Genomic DNA, 23,578 nt, shown 5'->3' on the forward strand with positions numbered 1-23,578 from the left:
GTGCACACTGAGCTATGGAATTTTATTTCTTCCATGTAGGAAAAGCAGCTGCACTCTGGGAATGGACCTTTAGCTTGGGGGAAATGCACAAGATTTTGAAGCCATGTTTATAAAGAGAATATGAAACTTTCAAATGACTCTTCCTCACTAGTCTCACTTGCCCTGAGAGTTTGGTGGCATTTAGAGCTTTTCTAAGCATCATCACCCAAATTTTCGATATGCAAGAAACTGAACAGAACTCAAGTTTCAGGGCTAAGTTCCAGTCAGGCTTGACTTTATATTCTGCAGACCAGAATCTTACTCCCTCGTTCTTTGAACCTACATCTTAATGTAATAGTTTCTCAGCAAAGCAACACCTTCCAACTCCAGACAAATTCTCACCGCTTTAGGGGCTGCCTCTTTAAGCAACATCTTTTAAAATGCCTTCTAAGCACGTTAATTATAGCATTGTAGCAGCTTGTAGATTTTATGCAAGAAATGAAGGGCCTATGTGTCTGTCTGTCTGTCTGTCTGTCTATAATGAAGCCCTGCCCCGAGCCTTTGGGGACTATTGCAGTATAACTGTTCAACAGTACTAAACCTGGACTGTTCCTGCTTGTGATAGAGCCACTGCACTGGGACATGACACATGCACTGGGATCAGGAAAAAAATTGCCTCTGGCTGTTTCATGACTGCATTTTGTGTTATTTAGGATAAGTGCATTACAAAGTTAATACAATACTGTTAGTGAGTGTAAGGGCCCAGGCCTGCAGTCTGCTGCATTTCCAGTGTAATAATCCTGTTCTCTCTGTGATACAAATAAACTCCTCCCCCCACCATCCTCCCTGTTACCTGGGATTCCTGCACGTCACCAGTTCTCCTAGAAGAGATCAGGCATCATCCAGTAGGCACCATCAGTCACCATTCACAAGCACAGAGTAAAGGATCAGTGACCCAGGGTCAGGAGGAGACCTGTTCTGGGCTTGCAGAGTATCTCTGAGCCAGCAGGGAACCTCTGGCCCAGGGGCAGCACGCCTGGGCCTCTGTTCGTAGGAAGTGCCCTCCCTGTAAAATCTTCAGCTTGGCTTGCTCATGGAGATGCAGAGAGCAAGGAGAGCCCTGGCCATGCTGCCTTCAGGCTCACTCCAGGGATTCCTCCCTGAATTCTGGAATTGTATCAAGCCAGGTTTAGAGGCAACTTAATGTTTGCCTTATGCCCCTGGATGTAGCCCTGTACCTCCCTGCAGAGCCCCCTCCACTCCAGCCTCAGCCCCTCTGCTGAATGCAGTCCCCTCTTGGCACAACTCCTCTACCCTCATCCCTCTATATCTCCGTGTGCAGCCTCCAGGGCCCCACTTCCTCCTCTGGCCCCAACTCCCTCCCCATTGCAGCTCAGCTCCCCTCCTTCTCTGCCTCCTTCTGTGGGGACATGTTGCAGCCTCCTGGAGGTGCTCTGGGGTGTGCTAACCCACTTGCCCGCACGGGGGCAGCAGAGGAGCACATATGCTTGCTGCCCAGCCAGAGACTGATTTGAACAAACTCATTCCCTTTCAGCGCCTAATTAGCTCTGAGATATTAGACCGTTCCGACCCTGACCACACACAGGCCCCAGGGAGGGAAGTCCCTGCAGAGATAAGGTCTTTAAGATCTGCAAAGAGGGGCTTCCCACTACGGGCCCCCTCTGCCAAAGTGTCAAAAGTCACAAGCTAGGCCCCAAACAAGTGTGAAATTTTTACAAACAATAAATTCCAGGTGGTTGCAGAGCCCCCAGGCTGCACTTGGGTCACATTTTCCTCCATAGCCATGAGGGAAACTTACCTTAGATTGCTTTTGAATGAAAGCTGAAAATTCTCATGTAATCACATGACTGAAAGATCTGGGGCTTTGAGCGAAACATAGGCTACTGCGAAGCTAATGACAGTATCGTGAGAGTTGGCGACTGTGCTACTGGCAGGAGGGGACACTCCCTTCCAGCTCATTTGGTACAACTGCTGACTGCCAAGTAAGAGAGGCCTAATGGGTCTCAAGCGTGGCCAGGAGTTCTACTGTACCTACCATCTCATGCTGAGAGCTTGGCTGATCTCATGGACAAAGCAGGATCAAGCTGGGTTTGTACTTTGATGGGAGCCCTCCAGGGAAAACCCAGGGTGCTGTGGCATTAGGGACTGATAAAGGGGCACACATCTCTCTGAATCAGCCCAGTGCCTCAGCACAGTGCTAAGGTATGCTGCATGCATGTGCCGCATGGGGGAGTTAATCAGGCTGCCTTCCATTCTGGGCTAGTTGTCCCCGCAATGCTCCAGTGTGGTGCTAGGGAGTGCTGGCTTCCCAACATTATGGAACACACAAATAGGGGTATGGTCCCAGTCTCTTGGACAAATTGCATCCTGCCTTCCTGCTCTCCCGCTTCTGTTTCAGTTGGAAACAGGAGTCTTCTGCCTGACCTGGGGTGCTCTGGGAAGGAGCTGCCATGTTCCACTCTAGCCGGGGATTGCACTGATCTCCAGTTTGCACAGTCGGTTCAGTACAGTCTATGAAGTGCTTTGGGGTGCAGGTGGCTAAAAAGCAGTGACATTCCCTTGTAGAGGACACACAATGCATCAGCCATGGCGTGGGACTATGCTAACTCCCTGACTATGCCCCAGTGAAGGCAGAGCAGCAGCACAGCAAGACCAAGACTGCCTGTGGTCACAGCAGAGGCTAAACTACTCCACAGCTAAATTCCCATTGGAGAATATCAAATTAAACTGGGGAGGAAGGGTCAGGCTTTTATCAGGTGGCTGAAGAGCTCCTGAGTTCTGGTGCTTCCCTTTCAGCTGCATGGGCAGTGCACGTTGGCTTAGTCATCAGAGCACTTGGCCTAACAACACCTCCAGAGTGATTCACAAGCCACAGTGATGGGGAAAGGCCCTGAATATAGGGTCCCGAGTCCCCTTGCCAGCAAAGGACACATCCGACCAAGTGGGTATTCATCCATGAAAGCTCATGCTCCAATACGTCTCTTTCCTGCTAAAATAGGTCCAGTTTCACAGTAACCAGTTTACAAAGCTCTCTGGGGCCTCCTGCTCTGAGTTCAGCTGGCTACATTTGTCTCAGGGTGACCTTTAAGAAATAGCTCCCATTTCAGAGGCGCTCTAGTTTTTCATTGTCTGGTTTGGAGGATTCATGTTTAGGAAGCAAACCTACACAATGAGCATGAGGGTGGCATTTCCCAAGGCAGGTGATGGTGGCCTCACTCCCCCATCAGCAGCAATGGGAGTTTTACAAGTGACATCATGGGAGCAGAGCTAGGCCAGTGCTGAGCATGTTGGGAAATCCCACCCTACAGCTACATGCAGGGTGTACCCACAGAGCAACACTGAGGAGCCCAAGGCTACATGCAGGGCTCCCGTCTCTAATATTCCCAACTTCACAGACGCACGCTCCCTGCCTGCTTTGCCCTTCTGAAGGCAACGCCACCCAAACAGATTGTCGTGCCAGGCCTCGCTTCGCTGGCTTTAATCTCTCTCTGGCTCTCCTCTGACTGTTGTGATGCATCCCAGATACCACTGTGTAAATGACTGTGCAGGTAGCAAAGCTAACAGTAAAGCTGCTCCTACCAGGCCATGGTCAAGTTCTTGACTGCTTTTCTAGGCTTCAGACAAGGGAAACCCTGAATAAGCCAGAGCTCAGTGTTGGTCTGGATACTTTTTATTTATGCAGTGCCCAGACTTTGCTTGGTACCTTACAGAGCACAAACATACAAACATAGCTGAGCCTCGGGCATGAGAATGACAGCAGTCTCACCGCTCACTCAGGCAGGGCTGGGAAGTGTTTTTAGGTCACTTATAAAAAGCTCTTGTGCTCATTTTTTTAAAAAAAAACTCTAAGAAGGTATTTTAAGTCATTCAGCAAATAGTTCAGTCTCAGTAACGTTGACCCCTTAATGTAAATTCAGCAACTGCTCCATCACTAATGAGTAATTGCAAATGTGGCTACTTCGTATCAGTCTGATAATCTCAGAGAAACTTGTCATTGGTTATTGAGACTAGCTTTAAAACAAGGCACAGTGAACTCTGCTTTATTATACCAGAACTGCTGCTGCTTGATGAACAAACCACACACTCTAAACTGTCAAGAAACAGAGGAGGCATGAAAATTGAAGTTTAATTTGTGCTGGTAAGGAGACAAGCTATTGCTGGGCTTTGTATTTTGCTGGATAGTGCTAGGAGAAATTACTGAACTAAGATGTTAACCAATAATAAATAATACTAGCAGCTTTATAGTGTTCCTTGTACTATAAACCTTAATGATCCAGATCATCTCTGCAGTTTTGTTCCACTAGCTCCCAGCACACAAGGCTGTAGTTTGCAGTACATTGTTGCCAACAGAGAGTGCAAACTGCCCAGTGAGGAAGGGTTTATGCTTATGTTACACCCAGGGCGGGGGCTATGCTGGAAGGAGACCTCACCCCAACAGCACGTTTCTAGGGAAAACCAGCTGAGGAAAATTAAGGCGGATTAATGAATGACTAGCTATAGCTATCAATGTGCTGGATTTTGTATAGATACCCATCTGCAGACCATGGTGTGTAATTGCTGTGTGTTGTTATTGCACTATGGTTTTCGCAGCCTCCAGGGTTTAGGGCTGGCAGATTTACTGCAGGCAGCTATCATGTGCATCAAGGTCTGGGAAAATGTCCCTCTGAGGATAATGGGAGGAACAGACTGATCACTTTGGAGGGTTTGTTACTCTGTGGAAATGAGAATCTATTACTTTTCCCTTTATCCTTCCCATCTGCACATTCTCACCCTTTGTGTGTGTGTGTGTGTTTGTGCATATTATTTATATACTTCTGCTTGTCAACTGATTGTGACATGTATTTTCCTGAATGAGAGAAATGCCAAGAGCGAGTTGGCCCCAGCCCTTGATTATAGCAGAGTGCCAGCTCTGCTCTGCCTACGGGTCAATGTTCCTCTCCCTTCTGCTGCTCTTCAGCACTGAAACGCCTGTTGCTGGTGCATCCTGAAGAAGCCTAGAGAGGAACAGAAGGTTCTGCATAGGGAGAAGTGACCCATTTACAGCTGGGTGCTAAAGGAATCAGCGTTAACTAAACTGGTGAGTCCCCACTGCCTGCTCTCACTGGATTCCACTCATGGCACGAGTACACAGCATAGCCCTGAGAATAGCGCAGCGTCTCCAGTGGCCTCGCTTTGCAGACACAACTCCCCCAAGTTAGAGAGGAACACAATGGCCCATGTGCGTGAACTATAATGGGGAGAAATAACACTGATATTCAACAGTCGGAGCACGGCCACATAACCCGCAGAAGGAGCCTCCCAGCAGGCTGGTAGACTGGGGCTAGTGCGGTTCACATTAGTGCTCTAAAAACAGCTGCATAGACCATGCTTTGAAGTGTGGCTGGGGGAGGAGCTGGGGCCTTGAAGCCTGCTCCAGAGGTGCTGGACCAGTAAGAATAGTGGGAAGGCCAAGAGCCATTGGTAACCCTGGATATAATGGAATCCACTTCAAGCCAGGGAGTGTGGCAGCCCACCCAATACCCCTAGTTCTAGCACCTCAGCCCCACTCTCTAGGCTACAGAGCCCAGGCTCCAGCCCGAGCCACAACTTCAAAGTGCTGTCTACACTGCTGCTTTTAGAGTGCTAGCACGAGTCCCCCTAATCTGAATCTGTTGAGCTAGGCTTGGAGGCGCATTCCACAGGCTGTGCAGACATACCCTAAGTGCCCTAGCTGGGAATAGAACCCAGGAGTTCTGGCTCCCAGTACTCTCCCCTAAACAGATATTTGATATTGCCAGTCTGTGAGTTCCTAGACTCTGCATGCAATATCCCTGGGTCCTTTAGCACTTCTAAGATCCTCACCCAAGCACTGCAAAGTAACATCATCCTTATGCTCTTTAGCAATTCCAGTGCCTGGCAGGAAGCCTGCGGCTCTCATCACCACAGCTTTGTCTTCCTTACAGTGTGATTTTTCCCCTCACTCCTGATAACAGGCAAATCCCATGGGGATTTCTTGCCAGTCACCCAGAGTTTGGTGCCATTGCAGAAATGGCCTTTGCCATACTGAAAATCTGCTGAGCTGCCTTGTCACCCAGTGGCCATGCATCCCAGCTGCTCTGTCCCCCAGCCATGCTCTGCCCTTATCGCTTAGCGCTCTTGCACAGAGCTGGATGTCACAGTGGTGTTTAGTATCAGAGGGGAGCCGTGTTAGTCTCGATCTGTAAAAGCAGCAAACAGCCCTGTGGCACCTTATAGACTAACAGACGTATTGGAGCATGAGTTTTCGTGGGTGAATCCCCACTTCATGGGATGCATGTACAATACAGTGGTGTTTGTGCTTCGGCCCACTGCTTGCTGCCCAGCTGCTGTGTTGATGCATTTTGACTGGCTGTCCTTGGTTTCTGATTGGCTGCTGCTTGCCTCTTGTTTTCCTGCTGCCTTGGGTCGTAATAGACAGACTGGCAGAATCCAGTCAGGCACAAAGACAGCAGCTCTCACAGGAACATTTGGGGGATCGAAAAGACTTTTGGACTCTGGGCCTAAGATACCCGGGAAGTAAAAAGCTACCCCAGGATGGGCCAAATTCACCACTAGGATAAGCAGGCACTAGGCCCCTGACCTCCATTGCGATGGCCATATGTCTGTAGCCAGACTTTCCCTCAGGTAATAAGGAGCGAGCAGCAATTCACCTTCCTCTCAAACAGGGAGTCCTGGGCAATAGCTGAGAAGCCAAGAAGCCACCCAGGCAAGCAGTAGCTCTTGGAAGGCACTTTGGGCTTTAAGTTTGTGGGGGTGGATACTGCAGGTCTAAAGGCCAGAAGGGCCCACTATGATAATCTAGTCTGACCTAGGGTGACGTATCGGGACAGAGCGTGGGGTGCGTAATTGGGTCCTATACAAGACAAAGCCCCAAATATCAGGGCATCTGGTCATCCTAGTCCAGCATAGCACAGAATGCAGACCCTCCCTCAAGTCCCACATCCAGCCCATAACGTCTGTTTGAGTGATAGAGACTCGTTTACCAAGACGTCCAGTCTTGATTGACAAACGTAGAGTGCTGGAGAATCTCTCACAGCCCTAGGTGAAATGTTCCAGTGGCTAATTCCCCTCACTGTAAAAAATCTGTAAAAGCAGCAAAGAATCCTGTGGCACCTTATAGACTAACAGACGTTTTCAAGCATGAGCTTTTGTGGGTGACATGCATCCGACGAAGTGGGTATTCACCCACGAAAGCTCATGTTCCACTACGTCTGTTAGTCTAGAAGGTGCCACAGGACTCTTTGCTGCTTTTACAGATCCAGACTAACACGGCTACCCCTCTGATGTAAAAAATCTGCACCTCATGTGCTCCCCGATTCCACCAGCCTCTGGCAGCACCAGGATGGCCAGGCCTCCACAGGCCCTGCTCTCTGGCCAGGTTAGTAATAGGCACACGCTAGCCCCTGACCATGCCGAGCATCTTTGCCACTGGACACCCAGAATTCACAGATCCGCTACTCCCAAGGAATAGCACACACCAACTTACCAGTTACACGGCAGGCTCACCACTCCACTCAGTGCACAGCATTTAGCTGGAGTTAGAGAGAAAACAAGACATTTATTTAACAAAGAACAAAGATTGAGAAGAAGCAAATAGAATTGAGGGAAACAAATGATGACACATAAAATCATAACACAGTTTCTAGCACTTAAACTTAACTAACAGGACATTCCGCTGTCTTCTAAAGGTTACCTTGCACCAAGTTTCTTTCTCAGCATCAAACAACCCAACCAGCTGTGATCTTCTGTTGATAAAACAAGCTATCCAGCAGTTTATCTGCGTGGTGAAGTGTAACTGGGTGTACCCTGCACTAACCGCTCCCCCAGCTATAGGTCCAAAGTTCCATTGTCTTCACTCGCAAAAAGGATGTCCTCCTGCTGGTTTATTTCTTCCTGTAAATTCCCTCCCTGGAAGATTTCACGATCCCTTGTTAGCAATCAGCTCAGACTATAACTGAGTGGCCAGTGTGATCTGTACAATACTCAGTTTGCATGTAGCCAGACAGACAAACAGCTTTTGCCTGAAAGAATCTTGTCGAACACCTTTTGGTGACCAGCCTCCAGTCACAGACCTAAAGAACCTAACTTGCAGTCTATATGCATAACTCCTGCCATACTATCCATACATACATTTCACAATGATGATGAGGACCAGACTTTCAGTAGAGACCTTGCATGACACTCTTTGGTGAACTAGTATTTAGATACCAAACCCACCCCCTCAACCCTATGCACCCCACTGCCAGTTGGCACCAAGTGATCCGTGGGTCACAGCCTTCTCTGGGATGAGCTAAATAGATTGGGCTTCTTTAGTCTCTCACTGCAAGGCAGGTTTTCCAGGACTCATACATCCTTGTAGTTTTTTCTGAACCTTTTCCCAATGTTTTAACAATCTTTTTGAAATGTGGACACCAGAACTGGACACTGTATTCCGCTAATGGCATATGCAGTGGTTATAACACATCCCTACTTCTGCTCAATATTCCTCACATTATACATCCACGGTTTACATTAGTCATCTTAGCTACGGCATTGCACTGGGAGCTCACGGTCAGCTGGTTACTTGCCATTACCACAAGTCCATTTCTGAATCTCTGCCTTCCAAAACAGAGGCCCCATCACCCTATGTGTGACCTACATTCTTGATTCCTAGATGACCTTGCATTTAGCTATGGTTTTTAGGTGAGCCCCACTTACCCTGTGGTATCTGATACAGATAATACATTATAGAACTGACTTGAGAAGTTTTCTGACAGGAACCTAGAAATGGGTGTCTCTTAATTATTCTGATCTGTGTTTGCTAGTTGGTGTGTGTGTTCATGTATGCACATGTTCGTGCCAGAGTGTGTGTGCATTCATGCAGTTTTCTGTATTTCATATTTAGTCAATCTTACAGCATTTATCACAGACAGTCAGCGCCCTGATTAGAATGATAAGAAAGAGATACTTAATCCTACTTAACCGCCCTCGGCTGATGTCAGTTAATTGTGAATTTCCTCTTCTCAGCCCCAGATCAGAATAAAATCTGCAGCAATATATAGGGTGGTAGTGAGACATCCCCTCCGGGGATGAAGCCTGATCTGCTTCTTAGCACCTGCCTGTTGTTTTTTCAGTGTTTCATTAAAGATAAGGGAAGCTGAAGGCAGGCAAAGGTGTAGGAAAGTGAGATTATTAGGTACACTGGTAGGTGCTGAGCTCTCTTCAGCTACTTGCTTGATGACAGGTCCTTTTAAGAGCTATTTGAATTTTTTTAATTAATTGAGTTTGGCTGAGTTTGCACCTTGTGCTCCCTTCCCCCAATACTCTGGTTACTGCACACCTTCTGGTCTTCAGACTGGTTCTCTGCCCGCTAGAGCAGCACATGACAGTGAACTTGTTTCCAAAGACAGAGTGATGCCCACCTTGTGAGAGCTGGAGGCATCTCACAGGACACCATTAACTGCTGACTTCAGACCTGTAACCACAGATCAGGCCAATACCAACTGAGTTGAAGGACAAGGCCCTGCAAACATTCGCTCAGGCCAATGAGATGAATAGAGGGTTCAGATGGCTAAGAGAAGGGACAAGTAGGAAAGAGGCATTAAAGATGCCAAAGGAGGGTTCAGGTGAGTATGTTCACAGCAACAGAGCAGTTACGGGCAGAAATGAGAAGAGGGAGAGGGAGAACGGTTGTTAGGCACTCGAGAGAGAAGAGCCCCCATTAAAGACAGAGCAGTGCCTACAATGTGCATGGTACAGGTATCACTGTACGTGGAGGGAGGTCTAGGAAGGATTGAGGGGAGGAAGGAATTAAAAGCATCATAGAAATTAGCTGAAGAAGATGTCATAGGCCATGTAATTCCTGCAGTGCTGCTTGTGCCTTCAATTCCTTTGGCTGCAGCCTGTTAGCTGCAGGGAGCAGAGCAGTTCCCAGGCTATGCCATGCCCTGCCGGGGCAGGGGTTGGGCCAGTCCCAGCTCCAGCATGGAAAAGTGATTGATACACTGCATGTTGCCATAGAGACCCCCAAAGCCCTTTCAACTCCTAACATACTTTGTATTTCAGACACATTTACAATGGGAAATGACATCTGGCGAGTGTGCCTCCAACTCTGCTTTATTACCATTGTGTTCTCCAGAAGACGGGAAGGAAGAGGTAAGGGGGAGAGGAGATTGGGAGCACTCACGCCATTTCTCTCTCTCTCCCCACACCAGGCACTGGACAAGTCAGAGGGCAATATGGGGCCCAGGGATCAAGTAGCTGTTGTTATTTCCCATCCCCAGTGACATGCTGGGCAGCTAAGAGAGCAGATAAACTGCACACACGCGCCCTGCCCCCAAGAGTTTACAGTCTCATTTCATACAATAAAGTGTGGTGGGGATCGGGGGAATAGATCTGTCCCAGGAATAAGTGGCAAGGCTAGTGCACAGCGTCGCTGATGTGTCAGGGGCTGGAACCCAAAGAGAGGCTGTTGGCATTAAATAACAAATGAATTTAATTTCTGAAAATCTCAGATCTCCTTCCTCAGCAGAATTTCCTGGCAACCTGAGCTGTCTGAATAACTACCTCTACCGAGTATACTGTATGTGGGAGACAGATGGGAGACTGGGGGATGGACCCTTTCACGTGCATTTCACAAAGTAAGCTCAATGCATACTCGCGGTCTGCCACAGTGGGGCCCTGGCTCAGGCAGGGGGCCAAGCAGAGGAACAGGGTAGGCGGGGCTCTCTGGATTCCTTGGCCCTGAACTCTCCCCAACAGCCGAATCCTAGTGATCTCCTCCACCTCCTCACTTGTTGGCCTGGCTTTGACCTGCCGTCCCTTTTCAGGTCAGACATGTAAGGCACTTGCTGGAGCCCAGGACTGCATTCCTTTGCATTTACACACTGGGAAGACCCCAGTTCAAGGGGCCTGTGCAAAGTGTGTGGTGACTGGCACTCCTACAAATAACTAAGGCTGAACTCTTAAAGTAACTAAACCCATTACTCTCCAGCATAAGACAAACATTCAGCCCCTTGGTTACTCTAGCTCGGATGAGAATTACACCTGCACACTGACTGCCAGAGACAAGCTGCACAGCCAGCATCACTGCACAATTAACATGATGGAGAGGTTCACGCAGCACGACAGTTACAACATCTTGCTACAAGGTGGTTTCTTTGGGAGGAATCGCACATACGTTGCTTTCCAGGAATATGAACCCAGTCTGAACAGTGAGTACCACCCATGGCAGCTATGGGCAGGAGCACCACCAGCTTTTTTGGCACCCTAGGCGGCGGAAGGTCCAACCCCCAAAATGGCGCCGCTGACACAAGTGGCGGAAGGTCCCGTCCCCGAAATACCGCTGACAACCCGGGCGGCCAAAAATCCGGCCGCAGCGGTCGCCTCCCCCCAAATGTTAGTGCCCTAGGCAACCGCCTAGGTCGCCAAATGGGTTGTGCCAGCCCTGGCTATGGGACGGGGGCTGGCTGGTCCCTTGGGAATGAGAGTGTTTGGCCTGTGAAGTCCACTGAAGAGTGAGACTTCAGTGGCAGCAAATGGGACTGATGAGGATGCAGAGCCCCCACTCTTGGGCAGCATGATCTGTACTTGTTCTATATGTGGGCAGCTCATCATGCCCCTCAGGACCCTCTCTGGGTCTCTTATTCTTCCATACACACCCCAGCCCATCCTTAGGGGTCATTCTGCCACCATCCTCCCTTGCTTTGCTATCTGCCTTGGGCAACATCCATCAAGCCATCGCTGCAGTTTGAGCCCTGGGGGCTCCCTCTGCCGACAGCAGCACTGTTTGCTAAGATAGAGGAAGGACTGGGGAGCCTCAGGAAATGTGAACAATGGGCCTGATTCTCAGCCCCACTAAGACCACTTCACAATGCACAGTGTCACGGAGGGGTCTGAAAGCTCCCTAAAGGGGATAATGAGGATTTTCCCAGTGGGAAGGAAGCCCATTTTCCAGCAGCCCCTCTGGTTTCTGTCCCCAGCACAGAGCATCTCAGTGCGTGTTCATGGTAGGGAGTGCTAGAGCATAACCTGCTTTGTGATGCTTTGCTGGCATAGCAGTTCCTCAGGGACCGTTATAGCTGGTGTTACATTACAGAAGCCCTGTGGCTGCTTTAACTTGCACTGGGGGCTTATTTGGTCTCCTGCTGACCCCAGGATCACGGGATCCATGTCTCCCAGCTGTGAGCAGCCTAGGACTGTGCTCTGTGTTCTGCAGGTCTCTCAAAGCCAAGCGTTTGGAATAATTCCTCTCTCTGTTTCCAGTTAAGTGTGATCCCCCCTTCAACCTGCAGAGCAATATCAGTGCCAGTAAGTGCCAGCTCTGGTGGAGTGTGCCAGGGCCTCTAGAGCCCATTCTTCAGTACGAATTGGAGTATAAGGGACACAACACATCCTGGGAGGTAAGTATACCTGCTCTCAGCCTGGATGAGCCATGCACAGATGCCTGCTGCCACCGTTCAGGGCAACTGCACCTGTGTTCCCTCTCCGTGGTCCACCGAGGGCACCCAATCTAGGCTGCCAGCTCCTTAGCCATCACCTCTCCTGGGCAGAGACCTGTGTGTCTCTCCCTACTGACCAGGGGTTTTCCAGTGGGTCTGCATTGTTCCCTGCTAGCACTGTGATACTCCCAATAAGCCGCTCTGCCTAAACAAGCCAGCATCTGCACTTTGCTTTTTCTTCAGAGGCTATGAACAGTTGTAATTGCCCACAGCCCTTACAAAGCAAGCATATTTATTCTTCAGGTAAAAGCATTACAGAGAAAACATTAAACCAATCAAAGAACCTATATGCATGCTAAAATGCTTACCAGAGATTCCCGCCCCCAACTTAACAAGGGGTCTGGTAAGAGCCCATCCTTCCAGCCCCATCAAGGTGTTTTTCAGTGGTTACAAGGTCACAGGAGATTTAGTGTAGAACTAGCCTCCCCATGAATGGGTCTGTCCTTCATTTATACAGCTTGGGCCATTGATCCTAAACTTCAGGAACAGGTGATCAGCAAACAATGGTCCTTTCTTAGAGTACAGCCAGAGGAGAGAAATTTGCATTCAACTCCCCCTAGAGATTCCCAAAGCAAATCACTTGATACTCAGTCCCAGGTTTACAATGGCTTCAGTGGCTCCATGGAGCCAGGCCCATGCACAGAAGGGGACTCGGCCTGCTCCACTTGCACTGCTTCCCAAGATGCCGCTGGCTCGCCCCTGCCTACCACTTGCTCCTCTCAGCCTGCCCATTGGCTGGCTGAGGGCTCCTCTCCATCCCCTGGCCCCGCCTGCCGGCTCCTGTCTGCCCCCATGCCAGACCCAAGTGCATCTCCGGCTCCAGGCAGTCTCTGCGTCCTACCACCTGAGGGACTCCTGCCTGTGTCCCCAGAGCTGAGCCACCTGGGACTGGTGCAGAAGCGTGGCCAGTCTCAGCCAGGTGGAGGGGGAGACAGTGCAGAGGGCTTGGCTGAGCCCCTCCAGGCAAGTGTGTCTTGAGGGATCCCGGCTGGGGCAGGCCCTGGCCTGGCTGATCGCACCACTTCTGAGGGGACAGAACAATTCCTGGCCCTGGGACTGGCCCTGCTGGCTCAGCCCAGCAAACAGTTGCCTCCCAGCAGGGCCGGTGAGTGCAACCGTGAAGCAGGGCTTGGGGGAGTGGGTCTGTGGGGCACATGGAAGAGTGCTGGGCTGTGAAGGGGCAGGGAGGATGTGTGTGTGTTGGGGCACTAGGGAGTGGGGGTTCTGTGGAGGATGCTGGGCAGTTATGGTGGGGCTGTGGGCAGGCGTGGTGTTGTGCAGAGCACTGTGCATTTGTGAGTGGGTCAGTGGGGGGGTCTGGCCATAGAGAGTCAGGAGGTAGGGGGGGGCTGTGTGGCATGGCACAGGCCCACCCCTGAGGGGAAGGGACATGCTGGCAGCACAAGGCTGGGCAGGCCACTGTGTGCCTGGCAACAGCTGGTGTGTAAATAGTGCCCTCGCACTGGGCTGGGTGGAGCAGGACCACCCCTGCCATGCCGTGCCCCATTGGCTCTGGCTGGCCCCTCGCTCTGGGGACTGATCCCCCCGCACCATGCTCCGTTGCCTTCATGGAGATCCAAAAATATGTTTGGCACCAGGCCTACAAAAGGTTAATCCGACCCTCTTGACACTGTCTGTCCCCAAAGTCCGTTCTTGTCTGGAAGGTTTAGTAATGTCTTCTGAAGTTCATAACACTTCCCACAGTTCACATGACATCTCGCTCCAAAAAGGTTATATACAATCCCAGCCCACAATAATACATAAACTTTGCAATTACTTCAATGGACTCCAAAGATACTTAACTTAATTAAATAAGGATTTTTTCAAGGATATTGCAGAAAATTCCCATACGTGTCACATTTGGCTTTGGCATCTCTGTCATCTGGGATCCAGGTCTCCCCAGCATCTTGGTTTGGGACTGGCTGGCCTCTTTGGCTCCCCTGGTTGAAATTGATGCATCCCTTCCAACACATTGATATTGGAGGTTTGTGAGTTCTCCCCACCTGAATCCTGAATCCAGGATCATGTGACCTCATGATCCTGGATGCAGATAAGAGGGCTTCTGAATGCAGAGCTCAGATGGGGAGTATTCACTAACCTCAGATTAGCACAGGGGTGGGCAAACTTTTGGTCCAACGGTCACATCTGGGTATTGAAATTATATGGCAGGCCATGAATGCTGACAAAATTGGGGGCGGGGGTTCAGGAGGAGGTGAGGGCTCCAGTGGGGATGTGGGCTCTAGGGTGGGGCCAGAAATGAGGAGTTCAAGGTGCGGGGGGGTGAGGGCTCTGGCTGGAGATATGGGTTCTGGGATGGGGCTGAGGATGAGAGGTTTGCGGTGTAGGAGGATGCTCCAGGCTGGGACCAAGGGGTTCAGAGGGTAGGAGGGGGATCAGGGATGGGGCAGGGGATTGGGGTGCAGGAGGGAGTCAGGGGTGCAGGCTCTGGGCGGTGCTTACCTCAAGCAGCTCCCAGAAGCAGCGGCATGTCCCCTCTCCGGCCCCTACACAGAGGCGCGGCCAGGTGGCTCTGTGTGTTGCCCTTCCCAGCCAATGGGAGCAACGGGGGTGGTGCTTGGGGCGAAGGCAGCGTGTGGAGCCCCCTGGCTTCCCCTATGCGTCAGAGCCGGAGTGGGGACATGCCGCTGCTTCCAGGAGCCATGGCATACACGGAGCGGAGCAAGCCCTCATTCCACTCCCCAGTGGGAGCTCGAGGGCCAGATTAAAATGTCTAAAAGGCTGGATGCAGCCTCCCATCTCATAGTTTGCCCAACCTTGGATTAGCACCTTAGAATCATAGAATCAAACACTTTAAGGTCAGAAGTGACCATTATGATCATCTAGTCTGACCTGCACAATGCAGGCCACAGAATCTCACCCACGCTCTCCTGTATCAAACCTGTGTCTGAGCCACTGAAGTCCTCAAATCGTGATTTAAAGACTTCAAGGCGTAGAGAACCTTCCAGCAAGTGACCTGTGCCCCACGCTGCAGAGGAAGGTGAAAAACTCCCAGGGCTTCTGCCAATCTGCCCTCGAGGAAAATTCCTTCCTGACCCCAAATATGGTGATCAGCTAAACCCTGAGCATGTGGGCAAGACTCATCAGCCAGCACCCAGGAGAGAATTCTCTGTAGTAACTCAGATCCCATCCCATCCAACATCTCCCCGCAGACCATTGGGCATATTTACCACTAGTAGTCAAAGATGAATTAATTGCCCAAATTAGGCTATCCCATTATACCATCCCCTCCATAAACTTATCCAGCTTAGTCTTGAAGCCAGATCTGTCTTTTGCCCCCACTACTCCTCTTGGATGCAGAGTCAGGATTGGCGAGCTGTCAAATTGTTCAGAGTACCAGCCCTTTATTGTGTGTTGTTAATAAGAGTTATTTCTTAATATTTTTCAGCAGGCACAGCACAAACAGCTGTTCAATGCAGTGACAAAGGTAGAAATCGAGGCCATGGAGTTTGAAGTAGGCATCACTTATACTGCGAGAGTTCGCTGCAAAACTTCCCAAGTAGATGATGGTTATAAAAGCCAGTGGAGTGAGTGGAGCCAGACAACTGAATTTCAAAGAGCAGCCCCCACAGGTGCAAAGAACTTTGTTTTGTCCCTTTTAGTTTCATATGAGCCCTAAAGTCACTTTATAAAACAGAGAGAGAAAGAGACACGCTGGGCAATGAAGGGGCTGTCAGCAGCAGGTTCATGGATCAAGAACAATGTCTTCCAGCCTTTTATAGTCAAGTCACTTTCTTTCAAGGTTTTAATAGCTTCTGTTAGTTCATTTGCATTGCTTGTTTGTTTAAGATTCTGGATAGAATTCCACTCTTTATATGGTCATTTGTGAGTTGATTCTGTTAATGGAATAATTCTTTTTGTAGGTTTTTTACAGGTGCCCAAAAAGTTCATTCACGGAAGCATGATACAGATTTTATTCATTCCTCTATGTCTTGGTGTCATACTCTACATAATTTTGAACTTCAAGCTTTCTTCAAGGTACATTATAGTCCTTTGCACAAGCCCTGGCTGCCTTTTCTAGGTTAATATAGTTTCTAGTTTTAAAGTTTAATGAGTGTGTATATCATGTGTCCACACATCGGGGCTGCTTCTTGCCTCTGCACCAGAGTCAGATCTTTGAATGTCATGAACTCAGTGGAATGTGCTCTGCAAACATTCTTGAACATGCTATCTCCATGTGCTGCAATAGTTAATGAACCAATACTCAGAGTAGAGAGAGCAGGGTGCACTGCAGGGATCCTAAACTCCATCAAGAAGCACAGCTGAGACTACACAGGGTATCTTACGGTTAAAAGAATTTTTTAAAACTTTGTGACAATTTGCCTAGACGTAAAATAAGGGTGACTGGTATAGAGCACTGGCTGTTGATGATCAATCTGTCATCAACATTTAGATCTTCCCTGGCTGGACTCCTGACAGTGGGCACTACACTAGCCAGTGTGTGAAGTGCCAGTGTGACTAAGCTAGCTGACCAAGTGTCTGTGTTTCTTAAGTTCTGAGCAGAGCAAAGAACCGGGAGTAAAAGGGAAAAAATGGATCAAGCCTGCAGCAGTCATGCCCCAACACATGGGCGCTCTGAGATGGACTGTACTTCTATGCAGGGATAGGGGATCTACATGGGCAATTTCCAGAGTTGCATGGAAGTGCTGGTATGTGGGGTAGAATCTGGCCTGGGTTAGTAGCAATGGGGAAAGATGTAAGGATCCAGGCAGTAGAACAGGGGCGGGCAAACTTTTTGGCCTGAGAGCTGCATCAGGTTTCATAAATTGTATGGAGGACTGGTTAGAGGAGGAGATCATGGCCCAGCACCCACCTCCTATCTGCCCCCCCCCGGGACTCCTGCCCCATCCAAACCCCCCTGTTCCCTGATGGCCCCCCCGGGACCCCTGTCCCATCCACACATCTGGACTCCCTGTCGCCTGACTACCCCCGGGCCCCCGCTGCCCCATCTAACCCCTCCTCTCATACCTGATTGCCCCCTGGGATCCCTGCCCCATCCAACCACTCCTTCTCCATGTCCCCTGCCCCTGACTGCCCCCTGCTGCCCCATCCAACCCCCCCCTTCCTGACTGCCCCCTGGGACCCCACTCTGCCCCCATCCAACCTGCTGTTCCCCCCACTACCCCAACTGCTATCCACACACCCCACCCCCTGACCACCAACCTGAACTCCCCTGCCCTCTATCCATTCCCCCTCCCCTGGTTCCCTACCCCTTAATGCACCACCTGGATCACCTGTGGCTGGCAGCGCTAAAGCTGCACCACCCGGCTGGAGCTGGGCCACGCCGCCGCCACGCAGCACAGAGATCGGGTCAGGCCAGGCTCTGCAGCTGTGCTGCCCCAGGAGCTCACAGCCCCGCTGCCTAGATCATTGCACCAGCAGCAGCGTGAGCAAGCTGAGGCTGCGGGGGAGGGGGAACAGCAGGGGAGGGGCACCAGGTGGCCTCCTGGGCCAGGAGCTCGGTGTCTGGGCAGGACGGTCCCGTGGGCCAGATGTGGCCCACGGGCCATAGTTTGCCCACCTCTGCACTAGAACCTAGGTCTAAAGAACCTGGGGCAGCTGCTATTCCTCTAGTGCCACCAGGAGGCCCAGTAGAGGCACAGCAAGGGAGCACTGTGGAGAGTAGGTGCCACAGGAAGTATCGTCCATGAGACCTAGAGAGACAGTACTCTGCTGCCCTCTGATTGGCCAAGTGCTCCTACTTAACCCCAGGGTTTCCCCCAGGAAGTTGTCTGGGCAGCCACACAGACTTTGCCTCATCTTCTGGTCTCTGAGTCCAGTCTGACTCTGACTCCAATTCCTGCCTCCTGATTCTAACTCGATACTGACTCTGATCTTTGACCCCTGCCTGACTCTGGTCCTGACCCTTTTTGACAGCACCTGGCCTTGTGATTCCTCCAACTCCGGCCTGATGACTCCCATCCTGGATGGGCAGACCTCAGCCCAGCTGTGACTGTTAGGAAGACCTCCTACACCCCAGTTCTTTTTAAAAAAGGCTTTTCAGATGGCAAAAGGAATAGTGCAGGGTTATGCTCTCTACATTTAATAAGACTAGTACTTCTGTAAGATGCTTCATTCCTCGAAAGGTTCAGAGGTGATTTAGATCAAATAGTTGCTGTAAAATGCCCTGCCAGCTGAATTCATACAAAGGGGAGCAGTTCAGACTATTCTCTAATACTATTACACTGCAACATATATTAAGACTCAGAAACCTTGAAGGAGTCTGCACTGAGGACTTGCAAACATACATTTAATCCATCTGGACTACAGTTGTCTCCAGATAGTCTGCACTGTTGATATTAAATGCACACACATAGCTGTGTAGCCATGCACAGACAGATGGCAGGAGCTATATGAAATGGGCCTTTCCTGGAGTCTTTCCAGAAGAAAGTTAAGTGTTTTGGTTTAATCTTTCGCAGTATGCTGCAGGGTTGCGATAGAAGGTGGAACATTTATCTAGATTTGATAGCAGTGTCATTCTTTCTCCACAGGGCAAAGAACATCTTCTGCCTGAACGTTCCCACTCCAGCTGCTTTCTTCCAGCCTCTCTACACCTTGCACAATGGGAATTTTAAGGTAACAGCAAATTCTCTTTCTTCTTCATGATCGTTCCCCTCAACGTGGGAAGGTGGTTTGTAACTTCTCATCACTGCTTCCACTAACCGGCTTCACCAGGCTCATTCCGATACAGGGCTTTAGTCTTTCTGTAAATTCCTCATTCTCCACTCAAACACCTGCCTCCATATTCCTGCTGCTCCATCACCAACCTCCTCTCCTCCTAGGAACAAAGCCCTCCCATCCTGATCATCTTCCTGTCACTGCCTCCCTTCCTTTATACCACCACCATCAGCCCTTGCCCAATCCCCACTGGACCTTCCAGATCACACCCACAACTGCCATGATCAGGCTCTTCCTTGCCTAGACAAAGAACTACAGGAGAATCAGTCAGACCAGACTATCTAGGGACAGCTCACCCACTCCGTCCTGTTAAATCCAGCTGCTCCTAGCCCGTGCACTGAGGGGGCATCAGCAGGGAGGGTCATTGCCTCATCATGGTCAGAAGTATAGGATCCTTTTCCTTTTACTTGAAATCAGTTCCCTTGGGCCAGCATCAGCCTTGTCTCCTTCCTCCATTCTCTCTCCATCCCTCCCTGTGCTGGGGGCTGGCTGGTTTTGACTGAGCCTTGTTGCTACCCCATAGGATGACAAGTCCCTTGTCCCCCTACTTTGAGGTCTTCTGGGTAAATTAGCACTTACTCTGCCTGCCGAAAGTTACAATAGGATCCAGCACCTGGCAAGTGCAAAGACAAAGCCTGGGAGCATTGCCCACCTCAATAGTGCAGTTGCCGTTTTCCTTATCCCCTCCCTGCTTCCCTTGCTGTGTACCCCTGTCCCCCAGGGAGCCAAGACAGCGGAGACTGCTCAGGGTATGGCTCAGGCCTGAAAGCTTGAAGGTCATCAAAACTTCCATCAGAGAAAGCAGAAGCCTTATTCTCTACTCCATTACTTGAGGTTCACTCAGGGGAGTTGCACTGATGTAGAACTGAATCTAGCCCCTGGTCTGCACTGCCAAAGCCTATGGAAAGCAATAGTTCAAGAATTCCTTTGCAAATTCTGCCTCTCCCCACTAAATAGTATTTACCATTCCTTGCTTTAGGACTGGATTGGACCTAATGAGACATGTGGGCAGCTCAGAAGAGATGATGCTAACAACCCAAGCAAAGTGACTGGCGATGGAGTTCCTGGTCTAAGTGCTCATGATGTCATTTCCCAGCTGTCCTTCAAGTCACTGGCAAAGACCGAAATGATTTCCCAGGAGGACCTTTCTGGCCCTGCCTCCAGGCCTGACCAGCAATACCTCCAGAGCAGGTATGTGAGTGTGGAAGAAGTGGAAGCCAGGCTGCCATCATTGTTCCTACAAAACCACGCTGATGATGCAGGTGCTATAGACTTCTCTGAAACAAGCAAAACCAATCTTGGCAGCCCAGACGTGAGTGGGAACCATCCCCCATATTTATGGGACGGTCAGGGTGACTTCTTTATGCCACAGGAGTCTCTGGAGCTGGAAAGTTTGTCCTTCTGTAGTAATGACTATTGCACCTTGTCTGGCAGTGACTCCATAGGTGGCCCAGTTCCTGCTGAACTGCTACAGCTCACCGAGAAGGATGGTCAGGTCAAGCATTAGAATGACGAGAATGACAGACTCTCACTGAAAGCTGCTGCATGTCCAAGTCGCCAGGTCTGCCACATCCACCAGCTGGCCCATCTGACCCCCTTGTGCAGTTAGAGGTTCTGTTAACTTTGGGCCAGATCTAGTAATCCTTTCTTAAAAGCAAGTTATATCCAATGCCTACACAGTTGGCCCAAAGAGGGCAGGCACAAGCAGCCCCCTTCCCTTGCTGCCTCCCTCACTGCAGGAGCTGAGCACAATCATGGTTTCTGTGACCAGGTGAGCCAGGTCTGTGCCAAGCTAGCAACACGCTAGGCTCCCCAAGAGATGCTGGACCATGCCTTTCCCCCACACCAGTAGCAGAACTCGTCCTGCACCCTCTGGAGGGATGTAGCAGAAGGCACACCCTCCCTTTGTGCCTCCCTGAGGTCCAGTGGTTCCCAGATTTCCCCTGGGGCAGAGCAGCACTGCAGCTCTTACTAATCAACACCCCCGTGACTTCATATTCTGTACCCCAGACAGAGCTCCTGCTTTGCTGCAATCAGGGTGAAGTCAGACACTAACAGCAAATGCAGCACCAGGCTTACATGCATTTCAAATACGGTGTCACTCTTAGAATACATACGATGCTTGATGAAAAACAATGTTCTTCCAGTGATGGACACTAGTGAGATGCTGCATTTTCTGTTCATTTTAAACTGCACCTGAGTTCACAGGCATGCCTAGGTCCAATATGTTAATGTCTTTACATACTGTGTATTGCTGTTTCCGAGCCTGGTAACTTTCTGGCTTACATTAAACCCAGTGTGTTGCTTGTGACTTGAAAAGATTTATTTCAAAACACACTGTGAGCTGCTGGGCTGATTCACCATCTGGGGAGGGTGGAATCACACCCCAAAAATGGGGCTCAGGCTTATTTTAGGTAATCCCATTATCCAGGCACTGCTGCTAAACAAGGATTCTGCTTTGGGAGACCTTCGTTTTCCAGGGAAAAGCAGCCCTGGAGTCCAGACTCCATAGCCCATTTACTCCTTGGTGCCTTTTCTGAGACAGCCGCCGATGGTGCCAACTGGGGCCTGTGTTTTAATGCTCTAATCAGGAGGTGTCATAAACAGATAAGAGTTAATAGAACAGAAGTACTTCATATCTCTTTTGCCTGGAAAGGGTTAACAAGATCAGTGAGCCTGGCTGTCACCTGACCAGAGGACCAATCAGGGGACAGGATACTTTCAAATCTTGAGGGAGGGAAGTTTGTGTGTGTGCTGTTAGTGTTTGGTTGTTGTTCACTCTGGGGGCTCAGAGGGACTAGACGTGCAACCAGGTTTCTCTCCAATCTCTCCGATACAGGCTCTCATAAGTTCAGAGTAGTGAGTACTAGGTAGATAAGGCGAGTTAGGCTTATGTTTGTTTTCTTTATTTGCAAATGTGTATTTGGCTGGAAGGAGTTCAAATTTGTATTTTGCTGGAAGGATTTTAATTTGTACTTGTATACTTGGGCTGGGAGGGTATTCCCAGTGTCTATAGCTGAAAGACCCTGTAACATATTCCATCTTAAATTTACAAAGATAATTTTTACTGTTTTTTCTTTCTTTAATTAAAAGCTTTTCTTGTTTAAGAACCTGATTGTTTTTTTATTCTGGTGAGACCCCAGGGGACTGGGTCTGGATCCACCAGAGAATTTGTGGGGAGAAAGGAGGGAAGGGGGAGAGAGAGGTTAATTTTCTCTCTGTGTCAGGATTACTTTCTCTTTCAGGGAGAGTCTGGGAGAAGGAGGGGGGAAGGTGCATTTTCCTCTCTGTTTAAGATTCAAGGAGTTTGAATCACCGTGATCTTCCAGGGTAACCCAGGGAGGGGAAGCCTGGGAGAGGCAATGGTGGGGGAAAGGGTTTACTTTCCTTGTGTTAAGATCCAGAGGGTCTGGGTCTTGGGGGTCCCCGGGCAAGGTTTTGGGGGGACCAGAGTGTACCAGGCACTGGAATTCCTGGTTGGTGGCAGCGCTACAAGTACTAAGCTGGTAATTGAGCTTAGAGGAATTCATGCTGGTACCCCATCTTTTGGACGCTACGGTTCAGAGTGGGGAATTATACTATGACAGGAGGCCTTTCTAAAACCTGGCTCATATTAGGAGATTAGAATGGCCCATGGGCCTCCTGCTGTCAGTTAGATTTTTTTAATCTTAATTTCAAATAGCACAAGGGGGCCCAGGAATGCTTTTTATAGCTCACAGCTGTTCATCATCCAAGGAGAGGGTAGGAATTGGATGCAGCCCTCATGCTCTATATTTATCATTTCTCTGGACTCAGAATTGGTAGGTGAGGTCCCATGGGAAGAAAAGCTAAGGGATAAAAGAGTTCAGAAGCACTGGCAGCTTCTCAAGGAGACAATATTAAAGTCATAATAGCAAACTACCCCAATGTGAAGGAAAGATAGGAATAGTAAGAGGCCAATATGGCTCCATTAGTAGCACTTTAATGAACTAAAAATCAAAGGGAAATCCCACGAAAGTGAAAACATGGACAAATTGCTAAGGAGGAGGACAAAAGAACAGCACACGAACGTGGGAACAAAATCAGAAAGGCCAAGGCACAAATGAGTTACACCTAGCAAGGAACATAAAAGGCAATAAGAAGGGGTTCTTTAAACTCATTAGGTGCAAGAGAAACTAAGAGGTGTATATATAGGGTGTATCTATTGAGGTTCCACAGGGGTCAGTCCTGAGTCTGGTACTATTCACTATTTTAATTAATGACTTAGATAATGGGGTGGCAAATACATACAATCGTGGGACTGGAAGGGACCTCGGGAGATCCTAGTCCAGTACATGCTCTCACGCCTTTTGGGGTGCTTGGTTGTGCCATAGGTCTTGTTGCTAGACCATAATCATGGGAAAAGA

General features: G+C 49.6%; 1 protein-coding gene across 7 annotated transcripts; it reads left to right on the forward strand.

Annotated features, from left to right (window-relative positions):
• The first annotated feature begins 4,058 nt into the window (after window positions 1-4,058).
• LOC115659059 (interleukin-9 receptor-like) lies at window positions 4,059-21,852 on the forward strand. Of its 7 annotated transcripts, none has more exons than XM_030578797.1 (10): window positions 4,059-4,138; window positions 4,958-5,077; window positions 10,063-10,152; window positions 10,526-10,637; window positions 11,026-11,210; window positions 12,262-12,398; window positions 15,904-16,087; window positions 16,379-16,493; window positions 19,007-19,091; window positions 20,173-21,852. In XM_030578797.1, the coding sequence occupies exons 3-10, from the start codon at window positions 10,074-10,076 to the stop codon at window positions 20,698-20,700; spliced, it is 1,425 nt and encodes a 474-aa protein (XP_030434657.1). In that variant the 5' UTR covers window positions 4,059-4,138; window positions 4,958-5,077; window positions 10,063-10,073; the 3' UTR covers window positions 20,701-21,852. The 7 variants fall into 7 exon arrangements, with proteins under 7 accessions (XP_030434657.1, XP_030434659.1, XP_030434660.1 ...); XM_030578799.1 differs by having other exon boundaries at window positions 10,529-10,637; XM_030578800.1 differs by lacking the exon at window positions 10,526-10,637 and having other exon boundaries at window positions 10,991-11,210.
• The last annotated feature ends 1,726 nt before the right edge of the window (window positions 21,853-23,578 follow it).

This window comes from Gopherus evgoodei, chromosome 10, assembly GCF_007399415.2.
Source record: "Gopherus evgoodei ecotype Sinaloan lineage chromosome 10, rGopEvg1_v1.p, whole genome shotgun sequence".
NCBI classification, from domain to species: Eukaryota; Metazoa; Chordata; order Testudines; family Testudinidae; genus Gopherus; species Gopherus evgoodei.